General features: G+C 55.1%; 1 protein-coding gene across 3 annotated transcripts in view; it reads left to right on the top strand.

Moving 5' to 3' along the window:
• RIN3 (Ras and Rab interactor 3) overlaps positions 1–23,894 on the top strand; it is a 108,535-nt gene that overhangs the window by 16,800 nt on the left and 67,841 nt on the right. Inside the window, exon 2 of one of the 3 annotated variants that reach the window (XM_079127622.1) lies at positions 14,691–14,892. The exons of 1 other annotated variant lie outside the window; for it this stretch is intronic. In XM_079127622.1, coding sequence (XP_078983748.1) covers positions 14,691–14,892 — 202 coding nt within the window. Of the gene's footprint in view, positions 1–14,690; positions 14,893–23,894 lie in introns of those variants that run through there. One more of the 3 variants, XM_079127623.1, reaches the window with a different exon arrangement.

Raw genomic sequence — 23,894 nt, 5'->3', positions numbered from 1 at the left:
TGAGTGCCTGAGTGTGAGCTGTGTGTGTGTCTCTGTGTGAGCGAGCCCATGAGTGTGCACATGACTGTGTGCACGAGTGTGCGAGTGGAAATCTGGGTAGTGCCTGAGTGCATGAGTGTGTGTGTGTGTGTGAGTGTGAGTGTGAGTGTGTGTATGTGTGGGTGCATACAGGCGAGTGTGCATGCACGCATGCTGTTTGTAAGTCTCTCCATCATCAGATGGTGAAGGCGTCCCTCTGTACCTTCTGGAAGCTTCTTAGCTTTGCGTCCCCTTTCCACATGGTTCTTTGCACAGTCTGCTAGAGAGGCCACAGGTCTCATGTTCCCCACGTGGACACCTCGTCATCCTCTCCTCTGGTGCAGTTCAGAAGTCAAGTGGCTGACTCTGTGGGTCTGTTTCTAGACTCTTCCATCCCTCCAACCTACGACTCTCTGGCCCGGCCCACCCATCACCCTCACTAGCTGTGTGGCCAGCCTCCACCTCCTGCAGAGCAGGCCTCCTTCACGGCGCCGTGGCTCATCTCAGCCCTTTGACCCCTTGTCTGTCCCCAGACACCTCTGGGATCCTCTGGGATGGCATTGCCTGTGTGGGTCGATTTGTGCAGATACTTTGATAGTTCTGAGTCCTCTCCCACCTGGGGACAGGATGGCTCCTCCCACTCTGTCCTCACGTGAGGTTTGATGTTGAATCACCAGCCAGCGCCAGAGGGAGAGCGACTGAGATCACGGGCTGCAGACGGGACACGGCCCGGTTCGCACCAGCCCGCCGCTGGCTGCCTCTGCCGCTTAGCAAGGGGAGCACGTCCCCGACTCAGTTTCTTCCTCTAGAACAGGAGTGACGCCGGGTCACCCTCTGGGTTCTTCTAAAGGATCACCTGAGTTCCTGCGTGCCCAGCAGTTGGAACAGTGTGGCACCCAGTAGAGTACGCTGTGGGAGCGTGATTTATTTTCATAGGGTTCAAAATAAGGGTATATAAAGGAAAAGATGTACTGGGAGAGAGCATCCCCACCTCTGCCCGCCCTGCCTCACGACTAGTTTCCTGTGTCTTCTAGTTTTTTTTTTTTTTTTTTTTCCTTAATGCAAATGCAAACAATTTCACTTTATAATTTTTTCTGGAAAGGGGCACAGTGTGTGCGCTGTTCCCTGATCTGCACTTTGCTTCTGTCACTCGCACACATCCTGGAACTCTTTCCATATCAATGCACAGAGCTTCCTCCTTCTTTGCAGTTGCATAATCTTCCATTTGTTTACCTGGTCCCCAGCTGGTGGACATTTAGGTTGTTTCCAATCATTTCTCCATTATGGACAGGGCTACCGCGAGTCCTGTGAGCACCACGTGTGATTTTGCATACACAGGGCTCTATCTGTAAAGATAAGTTTCCACAATCGCTGGGTCAAAGGGCTTGTGTGTTTGCAGTCCTGGTAGAAGTTACTGATTAGCTCTCAAGGAAGGCTGCACTAATTAATGGCATGAGAGTGCTCTCGGGGACATTAGTAATGTCTAGGTATTATTTCAGTATTTGTAGTAAGTTGATTATCTAAAATTGCCTCCTCCGTAGACCAGAGGTGGATGGACATTGCAACCTCCTATGGCACTAATATTTTCTTACCGCTCAGTCACTCAATGTCTTTCTCTTGGACTCCTGCCTTGCTCTGGGCCTGAGCGCACAACTGCAGACAGCCCGACGCTAGAACACGGAGCCTGGGGCAGGCGCTTTCCCCGTCTGATGGGCTCGGTTTTTCACAGTGTAAATCCCACGGCAGTGGACATCTTTGTCCATGAGGCTTTATTTGCATGTTTGCAGTGTCTCTTTGAGGCGAGGTCTAGGAAGAAGGTGCCTGTGGAGTCCTCGCCCAACGGGAGCGCAGCGTTCCCAGGGAGCCAGCTCAGCTGCCCACGGAAATCCTCCTGAGGAGAACTTTCCTTTTTCAGAGTGTCAGGGCATTTTCTTTGTTCTTTGCACTGGTAGCGTAGTTACATGGTTCAAATGCACAGAGCACACACAGGTGCGGGAAGAGTCTGCCTCATCCATCGCCCAGTCTCCCTGTCCCTCTGGGAAGCCCTTTGTCCTTGCTCGTCCCAAGAGGCCTGTGTGACGGATGTGCACAGGGCCTCTCATGGCCCTCGGTGGTTCCTGTGCCCTGAGCCCTTCTTTGTCCCCCACATCTGTCTTCAGTGATGTTGCAGGGATCCTGGAGGAGGGTGGACAGGATGTGAGCTGCCCTTCTCTGGTGTGGTGGTTATTGTAACTGTAGGATGATGAACTCAACTAGGATCTGCTCCGTGGCTGGTGTCCTAATGGCACCGATGTCATTGAATGTTGCTGGACACCCGTGTCCTGAGCACTTTGTGGCACCCACATTAGGTGGTCACGTTCATGTTCCCCACTGCGAATATAAGCAAACTGAGGCAGAGAGGTGAGGTCTCTTGCGAGGGCCACCATGGGGAGACTCTGATTTAGGCTTCCTGGTTTTCCAGCCCTCGCTTAAACCACTAAGCAACACAGCCTTGCCATACTGAAGGCCTAATTGCACACAGCACTGGGGACAGAATCGGCACTGCCCTCTGTGAGCTGGGCTCCAACACGAGTGGACAGTCCTACCCAGGGTTGTCAGCAGGACTGACTGAATCAGCCAGGTGTGGGCAGTGAGCAGCTTGAACCTGTGATCCAGAGGAGGTTCTAGAGGAGGTGGAAGAACTTGGCTCAGGTTCACAGGATGCTGTGGGCACCGAGGCTCTCCAGCAGAGATCCAGGTGAAGGACAGCAGCCAGGACAGAGGCCACGAAGAGGGCCCTGAGGCTGTGTGCCCCCAGCCAGTGCCTCTGAGAATCAGGTCCCAGACAGGTGTGGCACAATGGACCAGCTGCCAGAGGGTTCCTCGCTGAACCGGCTCTGCTGGCAGGACTCAGGAAGAGCAGAGCACCTGGCTGGGTCAGAGAGGCCAGGCTGGGTGGGCACTCTGAGCAGCAGAAGGCCTGCGGCACACAAACGTGGAAAGTTCAGAGGCCTTCGACCTTGATGTGGGCTGTGACGTGTGAACCGAGACAGGCTGACCTGCCCTCAGCACTTCCAGGCCCGGAAGACCTGTTCAGACCGACTTCCGCTCTGAGGGGCTGTGTGGGCAGAGCCGCCAAGCGGTCCCAGGTTCCTGCGCTCACCCACCAAGGATGGGGGCCTCAGTGTGCACCTGGACCCATTCATCATGGAAGGCATTTGGGTTTTCTCATGAGGAGAAATGCAGGAAACAATATCAGAATCAGGTTTTCCCAAATACTGTACAAGGAGCCCCAAGCGCCTGTGGGAACGGCCAAGGCCTCGTGCCCTGAGACTGGGCTGCAGGCATTTGACAAACGTTTGTGAGAGGGTCTCTCAAGTGGCTACTTCTCTTCCATCCCGGACCTCTGTGGTCAGCCTGGAGCTGTGCCGTGGGTCCTGTGTGCACCAGAGCCTGGGTTAGGGGTGGGAGGGGACAGCGGCTGAGCCTCAGTGTCACACACGTTCAGGAAAAAGGATCTGGCAGAGAGGAAGCCACAGAGAAGCTGCCTGGCTGCCTGCCTCCTCAGGCTGCACGGGGCAGGGCCAGCCTGGCTTGGAAGAGGAGCCTTCAGGTGGCCGCTGGCCAAGGGTCTGCTGAGTCACAGAGTCGTGGAATTCACAGTGCTAGAAGGAGCCTCAGCCCCGCCTAACGCAGGCCCAGTAGATTCACAGCACAGCTGCCCCTGCTGCCCTTCCCTGCAGAGCCTGCGACACCACTGGCAGATCCCCACGTCCTGTCTCTCCAGTGTGACCGACTGGGCAGTACCGCCAAGGAACGCGTTCACGTGGAAGTTCAACCCACTTGCCTCCTGGAGCCAGGTCAACCTTCTCATCTTACAGAGGTGGCTGCGGAGAGTTGCGCAAAGGCACATGGAGAACGAGAGAAGCAGCCTGTGATCTCCCGACTCCAGGCATGGAGCCACTTCCCCTATGTCATCCCTGGGCTCCTTCAGCGTTGGCTCTGCTCATCTCACACGCCCCCTCATCCCCTTTGTCTCCATGGTGTGATTCCCTCCTTAGAACACCATTCAATTTTCCCAAAGGATGTGTAGCTAGGGATGAGCAGGTAGCTCAGTGGCAGAGGGCTTGCTTAGTATGTGTGGGGTCCTGGGTTCAATCCCCAGCACTGCCAAAAAAAAAAAGGAAAGAAAACGAAAATGCCCCAAAGTATTGTGTAGCTATATAAAACCCATCTCTGTCTTAAAGGAAGAGACCAAGAAGTGATGGCAATGAGTCTTTCCTGTGTTCATGGCCCACCTAGGAGACTGGTCACTGCCCTGTGCTGCATCTCCATGCTTCAGAGATGCAAAGACAGAATGATACACAGCATAGTCAGAAGTTCAAGAACAGTACAACAAAAGACCCAAAACTACTCCGTAACTTGTGGTCAGGTGATTTTGAAAAATCTGACGAGAAAATTCAATGGAGAAAGAATTGTCTTTTCCATAAGCAGTGCTGGAACAACTTGATATCCATTTGCAAAAGAATGGAGTTGGACCCCTACCTCACACCGTACATGCAGATTAACTCAACATGGAACAAAGACCCAAATGTAAGAGCTAAAGCCATAAACTTCTAGAAGTAAATTTCCACAACCTCAGAGTAGGTAATGGATGCTTGGCCCCTAAACTTTAAGTGACCAAAGGAAAAAGGCAAACTGGACTTTGCCAAGCTTTAAAACTTTTATGCTTCAAAGGATACTCCCGGGAAAGTGAAAGGACAAACCACCATGGTGGCCCACACCTGTAATCCCAGTGACTCCAGAGGCTGAGACAGAAGGATCAGACATTCAAGGCTAGCCTCTGTAAGTTAGTGAAACCCTGAGCAACTTCAGGAGACCCTGTCTCAAAATTAAAGATACCACTGTGGATGTGGCTGGGTAGCAAAGCACTCCTGGGTTCAATCCTCAGTATCCAAAAAAAAAAAAATACATATATTATCAGAATGGAAGAAAATATTTTTTAATTACATATCTGAGAAGGTCTTTGTATTCAGAATATATAATGAATTTACAACTCAGGAATAAACAACCCAATTCAAAAATAGACAAAGGAGCTGAATAAACATTTTGTCCAAAGATGTACAAATGGCCAATCTTGAAAAGGCACTCGACATCGATAGCCATCCGGGAACTGCAAATCAAAGCTACATCACACCCAATGGAGTGGCTTACCATAAAAGACACAACAGTAAGATTTGGAAAGGTGTGAGGACCTTAGAGCCCTCAGCTACGGCTGGTGTCAATGTCAATGGCACGCTACTCTGGAAAACAGGAAGTCAGTCACCACGTGACCTGGCAATTCCATGCTGGATGTATTCTCAAGGGAACTGAAAACATCTTCCATGCAGAAACTTGCACATGAATGTCACCAGCATTATTTGTAATGTCCCCAAAGTGGAAGCAACACTCATGGCCATCAACAGCTGAATGGATAGCTAAAACCCAGTATGATTTGTCAACTAAACTGAAACGACCTTGATACAGACATACTGATCGATTCTGCTGCCCCTACCACATGGACGGACCTTGGCAGCATTCTCTCAGGTGAAAGAAACCAAACACGGGAGACCACGTATGTACCGTTCCACGGACAGGAAATACCTGGGATGGGCAAACCTGTAAAGGCAAACATCAGATTCCCGGCCTGGAGTGGGGGAGGTGGGGAGGGGCCGGCAGAAGGAAATGGGGGCCCCTGCCTGGGAGCCAGCAGTCTCTTTCTGCTGATGAGAACGTTCTAAATCAACTGTGGCAATGGCTGCACAATTCCACAGCTGCGTTAAAAATCACTGAAGTAGACATTCGAGTGCTATTAAAAAAGAAAGCATCTGTCAATTCCTGGGGACAGTGTGTGTCCACACCCAGCCCAGTGCCCCTCAGGGAGGCGGTTGATAAACCTTACCTGTCTGGGAGAGGGGGCTGTTCGACTTGGATGGCAGGAGACCCCTGGATGGGACGTTCACATGCCCTCTCCATCTGGGTGAGGGGTTTGTGGGGACAGCAGATTGTCCCCAGGACCCAATGAAGTGTAGGAAAAGCGCCATGAGGAAAGATTTTGGGGGAACTGACTTCATCTCAGAAGAAACAGAATCACTTCTCAGGGTGGGCCACCCCAAAAGTAGCGGGCTTGTGTCCTTAGAGGACTTTGATCAGATGACCAGGTGGCTCAGAGGGGAGCTTAATGTCCACGTTTGCACCTCGGAACCTGGCAAGGCTTAGCCACCAAGGCTTTGGCTTTTAATCGATGGATCAAAGGATTGATTGTCCCAGACAGGGGCCTTTGCACACCCTGACGCCAGCCAGGTGCTCCATGGGTCTCTCTGGGGGCTTCCCCTCTACCTCCATCCCCAGGGGAATTCCTGCCCTGCTCTGCCCAGTGTCCCTTAGCCTTACCCTCCTCCCAGAACTGTCCCCAACCCACCATCCCACTTGGCAGTTGCCCCCATTATGCGTCAGCTGTGAGCCAAGTTCTTTATTTGCTCTGTCCCTTTTGACCCCCACACGACCCTTGAAGCAGGTGGCATGGTCTCCATGTTTCATGGAGGAGGACACCAAGGCTCACGGGGGGAGCTTGGCTCCCTGGGACCCTCAGCCTCCCACCCAAAGCCTGTATGTATCGTTCTTCACTGTGCGGCTTTGGAGCGAGGGGCTGGCCCACCCCACATGCCGGCAGCCCGGTGTGGTCTTCCTCTGGCATCAGCTGCTGCTCTTTGGCCTGAGTGCCGTGCCTGCCACAGAGGAGAGAAACGGTCCCCAGGGACCTTCCCTGGCTTCTGCCCTGAGAGCACTGTGCCAGCGTCAAGGGTTTCCCTTGGTCTCCCAGGGCCTGAGTGACCAGCTGGGTCCATCACAGGTGGGAGGTCCCAACACAGGCCTGTGGACTTCTGAACTGCAGAGACAGCACGGGTGTCCTGGAGATTGTCCCAGCAGAAGGAATAGGCCCAGGTACCTGGAGGTCACCTCCCCTCAGCAGGTGAGGCGTCCGGCCTTGGGGAGGGAGAGCCGGAGGAAAGCGAGGTCCTTCCTCCGGTTCTCAGCCCTGGGGAGCAACTGAGCATTTTCACACGTCGTATGAATGTTTTCTTTTTTTTTTTTTTTTGGTGGTGCTGGGGATTGAACCCAGTGCCTTTACACTTGGGAGGCAAGCTCTCTACCAACTGAGCTACATCCCCAGCCCTGTATAAATGTTTTCATTCCTTCTTTAACTTGCTTGTTGCACTCAACATTATGGTTTTTGTTTGTTTGTTTGTTTGTTTGATTTAAGGAGTTTCTTACTTCCTCTTTTGGCATGTTTTCAAACTCCCAAGAAAGTTACAGGAGCAGAAGAAGGAATCCCCTGTGGCTGCTCAGGCTCTGGGGTAACAGGGGTAACACTGTGTCCGTTAGCTTGCAAGCCTTCCCCCCTCCCCCTCCCTCCCCCTCTCCCCCTCCCCCTCTCCCTCCCTCTTCCCCTCCCTCCCCCTCTTCATTTTTTTCTGAACTGTTGGGGAATAAGTTGCAGACATTGTGCCCCCTTGCCTGCCCCTCCCTGTACTTCTCCACTCCACGGCCATTTTAACCTCAGCAGGACAACAGAAATCAGGGAATTAACATCCACACAAGCATCAGGATGCCGAGGTTTAAGCAACAGCTCTTGTCACAGCTGTGTGATGTGACGGTGCAGGGCTGACTGGTCACGGCTTCCTTATACAGTCCCGTATGGCTCTCCCATCGTCTCCTTATGCATGTGTGTCCAGCAGGGGTGTTGCTAGGATGTGACGCTGGCATCTCCCTCCTTTTAGATTTTTTTTTTTTTTGGCACCCTGGGGATTGAAACCAGGGGTGCTTAACCATTGAGCCACATCCTCAGCCCTTTTATGTTTTGTTTTTTTTTTTTAATTTTTTTATTTAGACAGTATCTGGCTAAGTTGCTTAGGGCCTCATTAAGTTGCTGAGGCTGGCCTCTCACTTGTAATCCTCCTGTCTCAGCCTCCCAAGCCACTGGGATCACAGGCATGCACCACTGTGCCCAGCCTCCTTTTAGATTTGATGGATTGTTGGGGACCAGGAAAGCCATTCTCATTCCTGGGGGGTCTTCCCCCTTGGTGCTGCAGGGCTCTTGGGGGACTGAGCGATGGCTCTCACCAACCTCAGGCCATTTGCTGTGTTGCTTGCTGCCACAGCACAGTAGGTGTGAGCAGGGCCCAGTGGGACGTGGTTGGCAAGTGTCCCCACGCAGGCAGGACCACAGACGTAGTTTCCCGGTCAGACCTGGTTGAGGTGTTCTCATGGGCCAGGCATCACCAGCCCCGCTGTTCAGGTGAGAAGGGACTGGAGGATGGATTTTTATCCCAGAAGTCATACAGAGTTATCCAGATTTGAAACGGTACTTCTCAGAAACAACTACCTTTAATGATGTGTTGCAGGACCTCCCGGAAGTTATTTCTATGTGTATCTTTACCTGTCCCTGGATCTGTTTTTCCATCTATTCCCAAATGGGATTAAAAAAATTATTGGACTTTGTGTTCTGGGTACTACAGGATAGGTAAACATGGAAACTTATTTCACAAAACTCTCCCATCTTAAAGATTAAATTTTTGAAACTTTTCTAGAGCAGTGGTTAGGAGCAGATTTAGAGACAGATCACCCAGGTTTGAATCCCAGCTCTGGAATGACCCTCACTGACTGTGTGACCTTGGGTGAGCTATTGACCTCTCTGTGCCTCGCTGACCTTGTCTTACAAGGGACTTGCAGGAGTACTCGTTTCCTAGGGCTGTGTGACAAGTAGTAACTGATTTTCTCACAGTTCTAAATGCCACAAGTCCAAAATCGAGGTGTCAGCAGGGGGTTCCCCAGAGGCTCGGGAAGATGCACGCCATGTCTCTGTCCTGGCTCCCGGTGGGACGTCGACCCTTGGCACTCCTTGGCCTGGCGCATCCTGACCAGCCTCCTCTGCTTCACACAGACGTGGTCTGTGTCCGTCTCTCCTCCTTTTTGTAAGGACGCCTCTTATTGAACCGCGGCCCACCCTAACCCCAGGGTGACCTCATCTTAGCATCCTTGACTTCATTTCATCTGCAGAGATCCTTTTTCCAAGTCGTATTCCCGGGTACCAGGGGTAAGGATTTGTGTGCACCTTTGGGGGACACGATTCAACCTAGTGCTGGTGTGAGGATGACCAACCTCACAGAAGAGGCTGGGACATACACGGCCTCCCACCCAGGAGCCCAGCTGGTCCCTCCCCGCCCTACCCCCTAAGCTGGACACTGAGTCCCCGTGGCCTCCCAGGCTACATGTGGTCCTCCTGAGTGTCTGCCCACATGTGCAGGGGCACCTCGGGGCAGCCTGGTGCCCTCGGGCAGCTGTGGACAGGGAAGGCTCTCTGGTAGGATCCACTCGATGTTCCCGGCCTGTGCGTGGAAGGAGATCCCGCGGGTGTAATTCCTGTCTGCAGCAGTGTTGCCGTGGGACGCAGAGGTTCGTTATTTTGCACTGACGGTGCTATTTGTGACCCGGCCTCCTTGTCACTCAGCCTGGGCTGGGCTGGAGCTTGGCCAGGGAGAGGAGGCCGTGGATGTCAGAGTGCCTGCTCAGCAGGCAGATGACGAACCCGAAGCCTTGTGGGCTCAGTGACAGGCCTTGGCAATTGGGGCTGATGTGGCTGGGCCAGCTGACAGCAGTGATCTCAGCCATAAAGCCACGCCTGGTGCGGGGCCAGCTCAGCGACTTCGCAGCTCCCGCTGGGCCCGGCCATTTGATGGCCCAGATGTCCTCAGGTGGCGCCTGCCCTTACCTTTCTCTAGACTGCACAGAGCAGGTGCCCACACAGCTTGGTCCCTTAAGGCTCTCAGAGGGCAAGGCCCCGACCTCCCAGCCTCAGCGGCTCCTGCTCTAACTTCTAGACCTTGCTCGAGGGCAGGGGGCTGAGGATTCCGCTGGGTTGGAGATTCTTGCTCTGCAGACCCAGCCTGGGGGGCTCCAGCCAGCTTCCATGGAGGGCCTCCTGCCTGGCCTGCCTGGCAAAGGGGAACCCGGTGGGGGTTGTTCCTGGAAGTAGCACTTGAGGATCCTCTGCAGCCGAGGTCGCCCTTTGGCGCTTGTCCCTGCCAGGCGTCTGGGAGGAGCCGACTCTGATTCGTCTTTACGCTGCTGCTAGTTGGGCTCAGGGTGTCCAGGGCGTCTCCCCGTGGTTGGTCACTCTGCCAAGAAAAGTGGGTTTTCTTGGCAACTGTGCCTGTGTTCATGTCAAGCCATGTGTTTCCCAAACACTTGAACTTGTGGGTTACCACTGCGGCCAGAGGTTGTCTTGGGCACAAAACAAGCAACACAGAGATGTGGACCCAGTCACTCCGATCCAGGTGCTGGGTCCTCAGATGGAGGCTGCAGAGCAGGAGGATTCTCGCAGGAAGGGATGACGTCAAGCTGGGCAGTCGGAGGGTTAGGAAAATCGTAGCTAAGCTTCGTTGACTTCCGTGCCAGGCGTTGGGCCAAGTACTTCACAGACATCTCACTGAATTTTCACAGCAACCTACTAAGCAAAGATCATTTTGTTTCCAGTCAACTGAAGCCTCGAGAGGTAGAGCAACTAGCCAGAGGTCGCACAGCCTGAATCCAACCCTAGGGCTTCTGGTGTGGCCGGCAGGCCGTATCCGAATGGGCCTTAGTGGACGGGGAGAACTTGGTTCTCACAGTTTCCTAGGAGAGAATGTTAAACATACAGAAGTCCAAGGATTTCGGGGGGTTCAGGTGCCCACCACTGCCCTGAGTGTTTTTCCCTATCCGCTTTATCGCACATCTGTGTCCAAAATGCACCTTAGTCACAGACCCCCTAATACATACGCACAGCAGGCCAGAGTGCAGTGTTTAGTTAGGGTTCCTTTTTGTTGTTTTGGTGTAAAATTTATATACGAACTAAGTAAATATACGTGCCTTTGAACTTTGTGAAATTGGTTCACAGCATAGGAACTATTTTGCAGCCGGCTCCTTTGACACAGCGTGATGTCCTGTGGCTTATCTGTGTGGGTGTGTCCAGTAGCTCCTTCGATCCCTGACTGCTGTTTCATTGGGCAGGCGTACCTCATCCTGCCTGTCCTTCTCCCTTTAATGGACACCTGGATCGGCTCTGAGCTATTATAAGTAAAGCTTTTCCTGGGGGCTGGGGTTGTGGCTCAGTGGCAGAGCTCTGGCCTGGCATGCATGGGGCATTGGGTTCAATCCTCAGCACCAAAGAAATAAATAAATAAAAATAAAGGTATTGTGTCCATCTACAACTAAAAAAAAAATTAAAAAAAAAAAAAAGCTTCTATGACCATACACACACAAGTCTCTTATGGGCACCTACCTTGGTTTCTCTTGGGGACATATCTAGGGGTGACTGGGCCACACAGTGGGTATATATTTAGGTTTATTTAAAAAAAAAAAAAAAAAAAAAAAAAAAAACACTTACTGAATCGTTTTCCAAAGTAATTGTACCAGTTTACATCTCCCCGCATGGTAAGCAAGGCTTCTGATTGTTTCCCAAGCTATTCGATACGTGCTGGGGTCTGTCTTTAATATTAGCCACTCTAGTGGTCCGGCCGCGGCGTCACCTGTCACCTGTGGTTTTCATTTGCGTGTCCCTGCTGACCAGGACTTGGAGCGCTCTTTCACCTGCTTGTTGGGTCTTTTGTCTTTTCCTCTGAGGAATCTGTTTGCGTCCTTCGGCAACCCCGCCTTCCTAGCCGCGTTTGCGGTGCTCTGATGTTGCCTTGCAGACGTTTCCTCCGGGTGTTAGGGTCGCCGTCTGTGTTATCTGCCTTTTCTTTCGTGGTCGCTGCTTTCTGGTCTAACGCCTTTGCCTTCCCGCTGGAGAGAATCTGGAGACCCTGCGGAAGCTGCTGGCGAACAGAGGAGCTGGCCACGGGGCAGGGAGGGAAGCGCAGTCTCTGCTGGGCGATGGAGAGCAGCCCCTGGAGAGGGGTCCTGGGATGGGAGCCCAGAAAGAGAAAGCCCTAAGAGTCAGGGGACTGGCCTGGATTCTTGGCGGGGGAGCCATGGAAGCACTTTTGCAGGGAGGGGCACGATCGATCACAGGAGGTGTGAGGGCCCAGTCCCTGTGACTCACACCGGGACCTGGGGCAGGATGTCCATCTGGTCACCCTGAGAGCCGTGGCCTTGCACCTCAGGACACAGCTGGGACCACAGGAAGAGGGAGTAGATTCGTCCCTGTGGATCCACGAAGACCCACCAGGTCCAGCGCGTCTCGTTTCTTCTTCCCCAGGAAGCCCAAAGGCAGCTGTGAGCCGGAGGCCCAGCCCTTCCTTCCTCTGGCCCTGGGAACGTTCATGCGTATGAACTCAGAGCCAGCTGCGGTGGCCCAGAGTCCTCATGGGTTCTCACTGACTCCCGCCAGCCCCTAGAAGAGACGACTCCAAGCCGTAGAGTTAGGAAAATAATAGCTGAATAAAGCAATAGCTCCTCCTCTGGGAGCAGCTCAAGGCTCTGGTCCTCAGAAAATATTCGTGGCATGAATGAGAGGAGACTCTCATTTCTCCAGAGCCTGATTGATGGGAATGCAGCCAGGGCCCACCGAGGGCCACACAATAAATGGAGGCATCTTCTAGCCACCTACCTCCATCATACAGATGAGGAAACCGAGGCGTGAGAGGGAAGGACTTGGTCAGTGGCAGAGGGAATGGGGACAGGTTGGGCTGATTCCCAACTGCGTGGAGAGTCCTCATCGACCCTAGGAGAGGCCCAGAGCCCCACCAGATGTTCCAGGAAGATTGTAAAGTGTTTTGGTGCCGGAAGACTCTGTCATGTTTCCAAGTGGGTCTGGAGGAACGTGTGAGCCCTGAATACTTCCTTGCTGAGTAATTCTCGCCCCACCACTTCAGCTTCCTTCCCAGAGAGGATGCTGGGACTGGAAAGTAATACCTCATTGTCAGTCAGCCACCCCGGCCTTGAGCTCCAGATGAGACTCTTGGTCCCCAGTGCCACAGGCTTGGGCATCCGCAGGGCTGCCCCCCACCCCACCTGGTCCCTGCTTTCTGCCACATCCCAGGACAAGTGTGTCTTCCTGGCAACCTGGCCTCTCTCTGCTCAGGCTGTAGGCTGTGACCAGAAGGCGGATCCACACACAGTTTCTGCACACCAGCCCCTCGGAGTTCTGGGAAGGAGGCAGAGGAGGGAACCTCATCACACTCTGCAGAGACTGCTCCAGGGCCCTCGTCCTGAACTTCACGCATCTCTCCTCTTGACGCACCTTCCCAGTCCGGTCCCTGCAAGACCCGCTGTGTCAACAGCAGGCTGGATCCGTAGAACCCAGTCCCCTGAACTCCCTCCCCTGAGGAAACCCTTGTCCCTCATCAGCTCTCCTGGTCTGGCCAGCCTCTGCCCCCAGGAGTGCCTCCACTTTCCTGTGTCCTCTGAAGGGCCCATCTGGCCTCCCCCACTCCCCCCACCAAATGGGCCCTCACAGCAAATGCCCTGGATGCTTCTAGAAGGAATGCCAACAATGCTCACCGCATTGAGCAACACGTCAGAGACACAGGGCAAGCTGAGAGGCACTGTCCCCTCTTCCCAGGCTTGTGAGCACCCTCCTCTGCCTGAGTGAGGTCTCCACCCCACAGGTGCCCAAGAGCATCCAGGTAGAGTGTGCAGGTGCTCCCGCCACCCGCCTCGGGGTTCGCGGCACCGATGTATCGTTCCTCCTTCCCTGGAGTCAAAACTAGCTGTGTGCGTCGGGCATGGTGGGAGTGGGGTGCTGGGGTGGGTCCCAGGTCTCGTGAACCAGGCGGAATGATGGACTCGGGCTGTGCCTGCTCCCCAGCAGGCCCTCAGTGTGGTCTGGTTCTCTGGTTCTGTGATCCTCTTCCCTCCCCTACGCCATGTTAACACATCCTCATGGCAGGGGATGGGGGATACTGACTGGGAGGGGCACAAAGGAACCTTCTAGAAACCTTCCATATTGGCACTGTTCAACAGAACTATAATGCAAACCACATAACCACATAGTAATTAAAAATTTTCTAGTAAGAAAGAAACTGGTAAAGTGGACCATGTTTTATGTCCCCAGCATCCCTAAAGCATTATTATTATTTCAGCATGCCATAGTATAAAATAGCGTCAATGAGCTGTTCTTTTCTACCTATTAAGTCTTTGAATCTTGTGTGCATTTTACACTCACAGCCCGTCTCAATGTGGACCGGCCACTTTCAAGAGTTCCATAGCTCCCTGTGCTGAGTGGCTGTGTCAATGGACAGCACGGGTCTCTCCCCGAGTCTGGGGGAAGGACAGGTGGAGCGTGTGCATGAAGCAGGGCAGCCAAGCGCTAGAGAAAGTGCATCTCCCCGCCCGGAAGTTGTGCTTCAAGTAAAAGCATTTGAACAGGCGGGGATGTGGCTCAGTGGTGGAGCCTGGCACGCACCAGGCTCCGGTGCTCCCCAGAGCCCTCCGGGGTACACGGAGATCCTGTTACGTTGTCCCTCCTCGTGCTGGGCTGGCTGTTGCTGTGTTTGTCTCACCCACTTTGTCACGAGCTCCTGAAGGAGAGACCATGGTCTGCTCCTTTGGTAACTCCCCCAAGGTCCCCGGCCACGTCGATGCTACACGAGCCCAGCTAGATTTAGCCCCGTTTGCTGGACGCCCTGTTGGCCGGGCTGCAGGACCGTCAGTCATGTGCTTCTGTTTCTCAGTCCTTCTCCAGATGTCGGCAAAGGAGAAGAAGAGGGGAAGGAGGACCGAGCCGGGCTTTGTCTGCCAGCTGTCCCCAAGAACTGCCTTCCTCGCCGCGGTATCAGCGTCCTAGAGAAGCTGGTCAAAACGTGCCCCGTGTGGCTGCAGCTGGGGCTGGCCAGGTCAGAGGCGGCCAGGATCCTGCACCGGGAGGTGGCGGGGGTGAGTCTGGTCCCACCTCGCGGCCTGGGGGAGGACACAGGTGTGAGGGGCCTGGGAGGCTCCACCCAGAGGCAGCTGTGCTCTGGCTGTCCCTCCTTTCTTCAATCTGCAGTTCCCAAACTTGGGGGTAGGGTCTCGATTCTGCTTTGGGGAACAGGGCATGGTGCTTGGCCAGGCTCTCTGGTCATTCAGGCACCTGAACGGCAGGGCTGGTGTGGACAGGAGGGCCACACTGGGTGGCCCTGGCTGGAGAGCTCACCTGGTGGCCAGGGACCAGAGTCAGAGCCAAACTGTTGTAGACCCCTTTAATTCACAGATGAAAACAAGGGACTGGGGCGGGGGCCTGTGAATTGAGCACGTGGCTAAAGTTTATTTTTAATTTAATTTTTGACCTCTTCTTTTTAGTTATACATGATAGTAGAGTGCATTTTGACACCTCATACATACATGAAGCCTAACTTCCCACTCGTTTGGTTGTACATGATGTGGCGTTTCCCTGGCCATGTATCATATATGAACGTAGGAAAGTTATGTCTGATTCATTCTGCTGTCCTTCCTATGCCCTTCCCTTCATTCCCCTTTGTCTAAACCAAAGTACTTCTATTCTCCCTCCTGCCTTGTTGTGAGTCAGCATTCGCATATCAGAGAGAACAATTTGGCCTTTGAGTTTTGGGGACTGGCTTATTTCATTTAGCATGGTAGTCTCCAGTTCCATCCATTTACTGACAAATGCCACAATTTCATTCTTCTTTATGGCTGTGTAATATTCCATTGTGTACATATACAACATTTTCTTTATCAAATGGCTTAAGTTGTCTGAGCCCCATTTTAGTCACTTTGAAATGGGGCATTCAACCCCCACCTAGAGGTCCTATTCCTATCTTATGGGAGGAGAGGGAGACAAATGATAGACAAATGGATGGTGGATGAATTCTTTTAATTTAATTGCATTGAAATTCTTATCACATAAAATATTTCTAAATCCAGGAGGGTTGTGCCCAGGGCATGTGTGCAGATGGGGGTGGGCCAAATGGTGAGGGACAGTCCCAGGAAGACACAGTGTGTTTCTAGGGCAAGCTGGGGTGGGCGTATGTCGTGATCACTTTGTCAAAAGACGCAGGGAGTGTGGCTCAGTGTTAGAGCACATGCGTAGCAGGCATGAGGCTTGAACCCAGGGCCAAAAGAAAAAGAAAGTCCAAAAGAGCAAAAAGATACGGTTCTCTCTTTAGAAAGTTTGAAATAAACACAACCAAAATGGCAGAAGTGGTTTTGTTTGGGATTCTTATTAACCGTGTCCCCGTGCTCTGCAGATGTCGTCTCACCGTCCTGTGCCCTGGGCTCGCTCTTGTACCGTCTTACAGATAGTGAAACTGAGGCTGAGAGGCGGCCTTAGTTTGGGTTCCCTAAGAAGCAGACTTCAGACAAGGATGTGAGAGCTGGTGGCGTGTTGGGAGGTGGCCCCAGGGAGCGGCTGTGGGAAGAGGCCAGGCCCGGAAGGCAGCGAAAGCCCTGCAGGTATCCTGCCAGTCACCTGGGCCACTGCAGCGGAGTCCTGCTGGGGAACCCCGGGCGCCAGCATGGGACACACATCTCAGGGTCACCCCACCGAGGGCCCAGGAGCTGTGCCTGCCCTACTCCTGAGAGTCTTGGCTGCCAGGTGGAGGATTTTCCTCCTAGCCCTGCTCTGGCCCCGAGTGTGAGAACTGACGCAGCCAGAAACGGCCCCGGCCAGGAGAGGCGGAGCTGGCAGTGGGACTGCGGGGCTGCTGCGTCCACGGGGAGATAAGGCCCCCAGGCGTGAGGGCGGGGCACCCACTGGCCCCTGTGCTGGAAGCACAGTAAGCTGCCCACATCACCCGGCTAGTGAGAAGCAGGGCTGCGGTGCCAGCCCATGACGGCGAGGCCACCACACAGCCCTGCTCCAGGACAGAAGCAGAGCAGGCCTCTGTGTCCCTGGATCTGCACCTGCAGCCAACGTGGGTAGAAAACAGGGAGTGGATCGCACCAGGACTAGACGTGTGCGACCCGCGTCCCCTGCACGGTACAGGGTGATGAGCTCGCAGGGTGTTTACCCGTGGTAGATGCTGTGAGTGATCTAGAGATGATTCACGGTGCGCTGGAGGACGTGCACAGTCACAGGCAGGCACAGTCATGGGTCACTTAGGGGCAGGGATATGTTCTGAGAAATGCATCTTTGGGCTCTTGGCCACTGTCCTACCAGCACGAGAGTGTGGCCTTGCACAAACCAAGATGGCCATTTGCAGTTCGATCTACCACATAGCATAATTAGTATCCCCATTTCCAAATGAGGAAATGGAGCACAGAGATGTTGACTCACTGACTTGAGGCCACACAGCTCTGAGGAGTAGAGTCCTATCGGATGCCAGGAAAGCCCTTTGCTGCAGAGCATCCCCGCCTCAGAACTGGGACACTCCACGGCTGTGTGACTTCATCGTTTTCAAAGCCACCGACACCATGGGTGGTCCCCGGGCTGCGATGGCTCTCAGAGGCCACCTGGGTCCACCCCTTGCAGAACCAGAGGGAGTTCACCCCTTGCAGAACCAGAGGCGGTTCTCTGTCCCGCCTGGAGCCAGGGCTCTCGTCCCCAGACAGCGGGACCTCGAGCACGTCCCACGGCCTTCCCCGCCCCCGTCCCTCCTCGGCCTGCGTCTGGAAAGGCGTGGGACGTGAGGCCGCTGTTGTCTTCTGTGTATTCAGCCACAAGACAATCGAGGAGCCGCCTTTGTTTATTCTGCGAGCTGCTTTTTAAATTTAGGACCATTTAGAGCGACGGAGAAGCGGCGGCGCGGGGACCCCCGGGTGCTCGGCGCCCGCTTCTCCTGCTGGCGGCTGACGGGGCGCGGCCCGTGGCCCTGCGGAGCCCGGCGTGGCCCGCCAGTGTGGACCGAGCCCTCCTTCGTGTCTCGTCCAGCGTCTTGTCTGTCCCTGGTCCCGGGCAGGACGCCACCCACGTGTGTGGTCATCAGGTCTCCTCGGCTCCTCTCGGCGACAGTTCCTCTGACTGTTTCCGGTGAGGACTGGTCGGGTGCTGGCCGAGGCCCCCCTGCTGGCTTTGTCTAAGCCTGGACCCGGCCTGGGGCCTGGGGAGGGGACCGCAGAGGCAAAGCCCCGTCGCACCGCCACACTGGGCCCAGACCATCTGGCCACAGGGACCTCGACCACCGCAGAGGCCGTGTGTGTCGGGCCTCCACTTCAGAGGCCCGCCTCTCCGTGCTCCTTGGAAGAGCTCACTGGGCTCCACCTTCTCCTGAGGACAGGGACGCTGTGCTGGGCCTCCCTGGCCGAGTGTCTCGCAGTTGGAGATCTGCAGGAGAGGCCTGCCTCGCCCTCCATGTGTTCACTGAATCACTTACCGGGTCAGAGAGGAGTTCCGGGTCGTGTTTTCTGCTTTGGGTTGCAAAACGATTCCACTTCAGTCACCTCGTTGCTCAGGTTGTTCAGCCTTGGCCACTGGGAATCTTCCCGTTGGTTCCCGTTGGTTCCTACATTAGCTTGTGCGTGTGTGCGCGTGCGCACGTGTGTGCGTGCGTGTGTGTGCATGTGTGCGTGCATGTGTGTGTTGTGTGTGTGCATGTGTGTGTGCGTGTGTGGTGTGTGTGTGCGTGTGTGTGCGTGTGTGTGTTGTGTGTGTGTGTGTGGTGTGTGTGTGCGTGTGTCTGTTGGAGCCCTTCTTACTGTACAGCCATAAAAGATGCCACAGCCTGGCCTCTATCCTGGGACCCGCATTTCTCCAAGGAGCCCGGCCTCCTCCTCCTGGAGACTGATTGGCCCTAGAATCCAAGCTCCAGGCCGTGTGTCCCTTGCTGCTGGAGCGTCACGGCTTCCGGGCCAGAGGGTGGTTTTTAGGGAGAGAAACCTCCGGTGAGCTGCCTTTGGTTCTTAGGGACTGGTTCTGGAGCTGCAGGAGCCCGGGGTGGTATGGATACGTCGTCGGTTCCCAGCACCCTCCCAGCAGGAGCCCAGGAGCCCTCGTCCACTCACTATGAACTTGGCAGAAACCTGTGGAGGCCGCCCTGCCCCTTCTGGTGCAGAGGCCGGGGAGGGCCATCATCAGCCGTTGCAGGACCTCTGTGGGCTGAGCCCATCTCCCTCTGCAGGACAGGGGCGTGATCTGTTCCACAGTGGGAAACTCAGCTCTGCAGTGCAAAGGGCCCATCCTGAGCAGCGTGGCCGCTGAACAGTGGGACCTGACTTGGAGACACAACCGGTCACTTTCAAAGGCCTCAAAAACTCAGTGCCTCTGCCCTCCAACCTGAAATGCATCCTTCTCTGGTTTGGAGACGGGCCTTGGCTGTCGGCATGTTTTCAAAGCTTCCCAGGTGGTTCTGGTCTGCAGCCACGTTGAGAATGACGCCCTGTGTCAAGCTGTGGTCCAGTAGGGGTCACAGGAAGGGTGGCCTCAGTTTCCCCAGGTGTAAAACAGAAGCGTTAGGTCATTGGAAGCACACACTCCCCAGCTCTCCTGGGGCCAGGACCGGGGACATGAGGACTTTGGCTGCTGGTTTGCCCACCCTGTCCCCAGTGTCCAGGATGGGCTCTGGCCACTGGAGTGCCTGCCTCCCTGCAGTTGTGGCCTCAGAAGAACAAGCCACTTCTCTTCCCGTCCGAAGGGGCATGACTGGAAAATTTGCACTTGCAACTGGAAAATAATCCTAAAATAACAAAAATGGGAAAGCAGACAGATCCATATCGGCTGGCCAGAGATGGACAGTGAAGACCATTTGTGGGGGATTTGGCTCTGGACCCTTGCCCTGTGGGGGCAGCACAGTGATGGGCAGTTCTCTCCTGTGTGAGCTCCTTCCCAGGGCCAGCTGCGCCAACCTCCTGGGGGACATAAATCTGCCAGGAAACTAACTCTCTGGCAAGCCTTTTGAGCACTAGGCAAGACCCCAGGGGCACTGAACGCTGGTAGAGCATTTTATAGAAGAAAGGAGCTCTGGGGTCCTTCAGCCTACCCCTCACTACAGACAGGGAAATGCCAGCTCAGAGAGGGCAAGTGACCTGCCAAGGTATGCAGAGCGGACCCGCACCAAAACCAGGAAGGACACAGTGTCCCGACTCACTGCCCAGGGCTCTGCCTCTGCCCCACTGGTGTTTGGAGAAGTTTCTGATGGGGACTTTTCAAAGGAACCCACACTTTTTAAAGGAAATTGGACCTCCAGAGTGGCACCCAGCAGTCTGTACAGATGAAGGGAGAGGAAGCTTCTGCTGAGAGTTCCTAACCCGGCGCGGTCGGGGAGCTGAGAACAGGAGAAAGGGGAGAAAGAGGGAGCCGAGCAGCTGACTCAGACGTCAGCTCAGCAGGGACAGCCGTGCATGACCCCGAGAGGAGAGGTGGCGTGAGGACTCTGGTGGCTTGTGGGTCTGGAGAGTCTCTCGGGGGCAGAAGGAGCATCCCACCAGGATCGACTGTGAGCTGCTCCCTGCATAGCACCCCAGGCCAGAGCCCACCTCGCCTGGCCCTCCCTGGCTGGGCCTGGCTCCTCCTCCCGCTCCGGGCTGAGACCTGGAGTCCGCTGTTGCCCCGGCCCTGGTACCTTGTGCCTTTCTGACTCATGAACAGACAAGGGCAGGAACGTAGGGGCTCTCTGCCATTTGTCCTCGGGGCTGGGGAGCTGGGGAAGGAAACACCATGTGCTGAGTGCTGATGATACAGCAGGCACCTTCGGAAGTCACCCGTGCAGCTGTTTCAATGATCCTCTGAAGCCGGGGCCAGGGGTTTGCTTTCTGCTTCAAGTGACACCTTGCCTGCTTCAGCCACAGGGTGTGATTATCTGCCTGGTGAGAGTCTGGAGGTCGGGTCCAGGGCCAGTCTAGACTCAGCAGTACCTTCGGGTTCCAGCTTCTTTCCAGTTTCTTTCTCCCATCTTCAGGGTATTGGCTTTTGGTCTGCAGGTTTGTTACCTCGTGGTTGCAAAATGGCAGCGGCAGTTCCAGGCGTCTCACCATTCTGAGGCAGGAGGTCAGAGGCAAATGACTTTTTCTCCTAGGCTCTGACTTTTTGGGAGGGCATGAATGTTTTTTTCTTGGTGGCCTTATTGGCCACCCCTCTCTGAGGAAGGTTGGGGAGAAGGGTGAGCCGCAAAGGGGAGCAGTAGAACCATGATTAGCTTTGACCCAGCATGATGCGCCGCCTGAGTCAGAGCAGAGAGACACCAGGTCAGAATTAGGGTCTGTTATCAGAGGACGGGAGAGGACTGGTTCATGGTGAGCTAACTCACAGGGACGGTCACAGGCCGGAACTGTCATGATCCCATTCTGCAGGGGACAAGCAGCATTGAGGGGCACGTAGCTTGGTGTGGCCCACTGAGCACACAGCCAGCAGGCTGAAGTCTTCCACGAAGGGGTCCCATGTCTGGGCCTTCCCCTTGGATGTCCGTCCCTGTCCCTCTGTCTTCATACAACAGCCATGATATTCCAAGCCTTGAGGCAGGAGTGGTAACCAGCTGTGCACTTCAGCCTGGTGCCCGGCGTGGAGGACGCGCTCATGGAACCCTGGAGGGCCGGCTGGGTTGGGGGTGTGTACTATGCTGGTCACCGCCCTGTCCTGCTTCTGCCACTAACAAGCCATGCGGCCTGAGGAGGTCTTCTTCCATCTCTGGGTCTTGGTTTCTTTGGCTGTAAAGGGAGGGCCTGGGCCTCCACTGAGGTGTCCCTTGGCATCCCCTGCAGGAGGAGGAGGGGATCCCCAGAGGCTGCAGGCCCGTGTCCACATGCCATGGCCGGATTGTTACGATGGCATAGCACACCGTGCCATCGGGGCTTGAACCGGTCACCGTTTACTTGTTCACCATTCTGTGGGTGGACAGTGCTCCCCTGTGTCCTGGGGTCCGCTGTGCATCCTCAGTGCATCCTCAGTCCTCTGGCAGCCCCTCTGGAGCCGGAAGGTCTCTGGCGGCCTTGCTTACGTGGCTTGGGGTGGGTGTGGCTGTTGGCTGGGCCGCCCGACTCCAGCAGGACAGCGCGGGCTTCTTCACATGACGGCCACAGTCCACAGGGCGAGCGTGGGAGTGCCACGCCCTCGGCACTCAGAACGCCACCTCCCCCAGTGTGTTCGGGTCCATGCCAGGCTCAAGGCCACCCTCCCACTGCTGGGAAAGTAGTTTCTACCTGTGGAAGAAAGGAGCCAGCCATAGGTTAGACTTGGAGGCCATTTTTAATTTACCCTTTGGGCGGCTGATGCCTGAGTTATTTTTCCTGTCTCCTTTTGGTCCAGCCTCAAGCATAGCGGTAGTCTCATTGGTCGTTATTTATTTACCCAGTGAGATTATGCACTTAAAAATCTTAGCACATGGCCGAGCGCTCAGCCAATGGTAGCGGTCTGTGCTGAGAGAGCTGTCATTGTTTGAAGTGCAGCACTTTGTGTACACGATTGGGATCCTCTCAGCAACCCCACAGGATGGGTATCCCTACGCCCATGTTCAGATGAGGAAAGTTAGACCCCAAGAAGTGGAAGTGATTTGCCGGGGGACCCGCAGCTCATGGGGCTGCAGGCAGAGGAGGAGAAGTGAAGGGCTGGGGGATCTGCACACCGACGCTCCAGGGCATCGCAGGAGAGCTCAGGGTGCCCTGTGTACTCGCCTGCAGCCACCGCCACGGTGACTCTCTTTCCCGAGTATCGTCAGAGCTCACCAGGCAGTGGGGCAAAGGGCTCCCTGGCATGGTTTGCATGGCACTGACTTGGGCTGAACTCTGCCAGGTTTTCTGCACAATCTAGAATGTTCTTCAGGGTCACAGTACAGTGACTCTATTTTCAAGGCGCTGTCTGTGCACGCCTCCCAGAAAGGCCACAGCAAGGAGCTCAGTAGCCAATTGGCTACAGTAGACAGTGACCGGACAGTGACAGAGGACCTCTGTCAGCATGGCCCTCACCCCATCTCCTGGGCAGGAGGCATCAGAGGACACCTCTAGCCAGGCCAGCCTCAGACTCCCTCCCTGGCCCCCAGGAACTCACAGCCTCTTCCGTCCCCCGATCAACACTGTGTCATGGTTTTCAGATAAGAGCCCCGCGACTTGCCAGGCGGAAGAGACACGCAGAGCGAGAGCTTTGTGGCTGTGCTGTAGGGTGGGTGGTGGCCCTTGTCCTTCATCCCTCGTCCCTCGTCCCTCAGTGAGCAGATGCCAGGAGCGGAGATAGAGACCTGAGACACCTCGAGGCGTGGCGGTGATACCTGGCCTGAGTCCGGCTTCTGCCCTTGTACCCTGTGTGACCTGGGATCTCCATCCTTCAAAGGGAAGCGCTACAGGCCGGCCTGGGGGCTGTGGTGGGAGCCTGGGGGGCCACTGGCCGGCCGTGAGCGCTCCCAGCCCAGGCAGGCAGGGTCGGCTCCGCTTTCTTTCTGCTGGTGGCAGCAGGCATTTTGCCCGCCTACAGATCAGAGCACTGAGGCCCAGGGCAGCCACACTGCTACCCAGGGTCATGGAGGTGATCCAGCGGCTCCGGGCTGCGCGGGAGCTGAGAAGGAAGGCAGCTGGCACCCTCCCCGTTGGAGGACCTTCCGTCCAGCCCTGTCCCGTCCTGTCCTGTCCTGTCCGAGGCCTCCTCTCTTCTTTCTCTCCCTCTGTGCAACCTGAGGGCGAAGAGCAGGGTCCGTGTCTGAGCAATGTGGAAAAGTCTAGAATTAGTTATGTTCTGGGTGTACTGCAGAGCGCATGGGGGAGGCCTCCACGGAGGCTGGCACCCATGATTCGTCATGCGTCACCCTGAGGAGAGATGACTCCCTGTACTTTGCCCCCTCGGTGGAGTCAAAGCGCTGCATCGTGACCTGGTGACAGGCTGCTCTCCCCTCTCTAACGAAAAGCCCCTCCTCATGATAAGCAGGGGTCTTCTATTTTATACTCCTGCTTTATTTTAGAAAAAACAATAACCAGTGGCTTCCATGCCACGGGTGCTGGCCACGGCTGAAAAGCGCTGTCTTGCTTCCTGAGCCATTCCCACAGCAGGGCAGGGGCAGCCTGCCTTTGCCCATGTGTGGGGCAAG

Source organism: Sciurus vulgaris (assembly GCF_902686455.1).
Source record: "Sciurus vulgaris genome assembly, chromosome: 2".
NCBI lineage: Eukaryota > Metazoa > Chordata > Mammalia > Rodentia > Sciuridae > Sciurus > Sciurus vulgaris.
The sequence above is the reverse complement of the archived record's forward strand: the minus strand, read 5'-3'. Positions and strand labels throughout refer to the sequence as shown.